Raw genomic sequence first — 1,508 nt, 5'->3', positions numbered from 1 at the left:
TGCTGGCGTAGATAGCAGAGCTGGGGGGGGAAAAAAGCAAACGATTGCTGTTGTCTCTTTGGCACTACCAAGGCAGAGAAGGGTCCAAATTCAGTACCCTCCCACCCACCCCCAGGGCCCTGCCTTGGCACTCTCCTCTCCCATCCCCATACGGATCACTTGATGCAATCACTGTGCCAGCTCTAGCCCCAGCTCTTACCCAGCTGACTTGATCTGGCTCCAGAAGCCATCAGTTTTGTAGACATAGAGTTTGCCACTCCCAGCCAGCGCCGTGAAAACGTCCTGCTCTAGGCGGATCACCTCTGCACGCTGCCAGCCGTTGGAGCTCTCCTCTCTGCAAGTGAGAGGCCCGTTAGGCACCCACTCCAGTCACAGCCTCAGCCAGGGACCCCAGCAGCTACCCTCCCCACATCTGGGGGCTCTGGTGATCCTGGAATCCTTCCTAGTCATGCATTTCTCCCCAAAGATGGGGATGATCCCAGCCATCAGGCTAGGCCTGCCTAGCTGCAGAGCATCGGGGAGACGGGGCTCTGCCAGCTGAAACAAGCTCTCAGCCAGAAGGTGATGGTGCAAGAGACCCACCCAGTCCAGGTGGGTGTATGAGTGATGGATCCTGCCCCTGCTTCAGAGCCCTGCACTGCTGGATTTTTGCTCGGGTGGTGGCAGAGATACCAAGTGACAGGCTGGCTGGTGCAGAGAGCTGGAGGTGGGAGCAGAGCATTCCCAGGTGAAAGGCTTGCTCAGCCCCTTGCTCAGAGCAGGATGAGGATGGGGTGGGAGGAGAGGAAGGGAGAGGGGAAGTCTCAAGCTGGCCAGGAGAGGAGCAGAGGAAAAGAACAGCCTTGCAGAGCAGCCTGGAGCAGGGAGGAAAGCATGCGTTATCACTAGGGACAATCCAGCCCGGAGAGCAGCCAGTGCAGACACAGAGGAAGACTTACCCAAGGTAAGGATAGCTGGTGCAGGGCCAGGAAACAAGTGAGTGATGGCAGAGGAGGAGAGAAGATAGAGAAAGAATGGAGGATGAGCGTGCCGCTGCAGCCCCGGGAAGCAGTGGGGTGGGAGGGACGTGGGGCAGAGAGGAGCACTCACAGCGCTAGCTCCTGCTGGTTCCTCTGGAAGACCTCACCGATGTGCTGGAAGATGGCAGGTGTGAAGAGGTAGATGCCACAGTTAATGATCTCACTGACAAACGTGCTGGGCTTCTCCACATAGTGCTGGACCTGGAGGTGAGGAAAGAGACATGAGTCCCAGGGCACAGCCGCCGCGCCCAGCATCACACCCTCTGTGGCACGTCGGGAACACGTGCCCACGCAGGCAGAGCAGCGCCCGCTGCCCACGCTGTGCCCGGCTCCCCGAGGCCCCCCAGTACCTCCTGCGTGTCCGCGTGGGCCACGATACAGCCGTAATTCAGCGCCTGCGTCCTGTTGGCCTGCAGAGCGAGGACGTGTTAGCGATGGGGGAGCAGTGGGCAGGTGGTGGCAGAGCAGATGAGACCTGGAGCTCCCACC

At 59.7% G+C, this 1,508-nt stretch overlaps 1 protein-coding gene across 1 annotated transcript in view; it reads right to left on the bottom strand.

The window, feature by feature from the left end:
• Positions 1-7: 7 nt before the first annotated feature.
• The window catches only part of GMPPA (GDP-mannose pyrophosphorylase A), a gene marked incomplete at both ends in the record, with an annotated part of 1,769 nt that continues 268 nt past the window's right edge, over positions 8-1,508 (bottom strand). Inside the window, 5 exons of the mRNA XM_010169670.1 lie at positions 8-20; positions 200-334; positions 939-953; positions 1,090-1,220; positions 1,370-1,429. Of these exons, the coding sequence (XP_010167972.1) occupies positions 8-20; positions 200-334; positions 939-953; positions 1,090-1,220; positions 1,370-1,429 (354 nt within the window). The remainder of the gene's footprint in view (positions 21-199; positions 335-938; positions 954-1,089; positions 1,221-1,369; positions 1,430-1,508) is intronic.

Source organism: Antrostomus carolinensis, unplaced genomic scaffold (genome assembly GCF_000700745.2).
Source record: "Antrostomus carolinensis isolate BGI_N321 unplaced genomic scaffold, ASM70074v2 scaffold49726, whole genome shotgun sequence".
Lineage (NCBI taxonomy): Eukaryota > Metazoa > Chordata > Aves > Caprimulgiformes > Caprimulgidae > Antrostomus > Antrostomus carolinensis.
The sequence above is the reverse complement of the archived record's forward strand: the minus strand, read 5'-3'. Positions and strand labels throughout refer to the sequence as shown.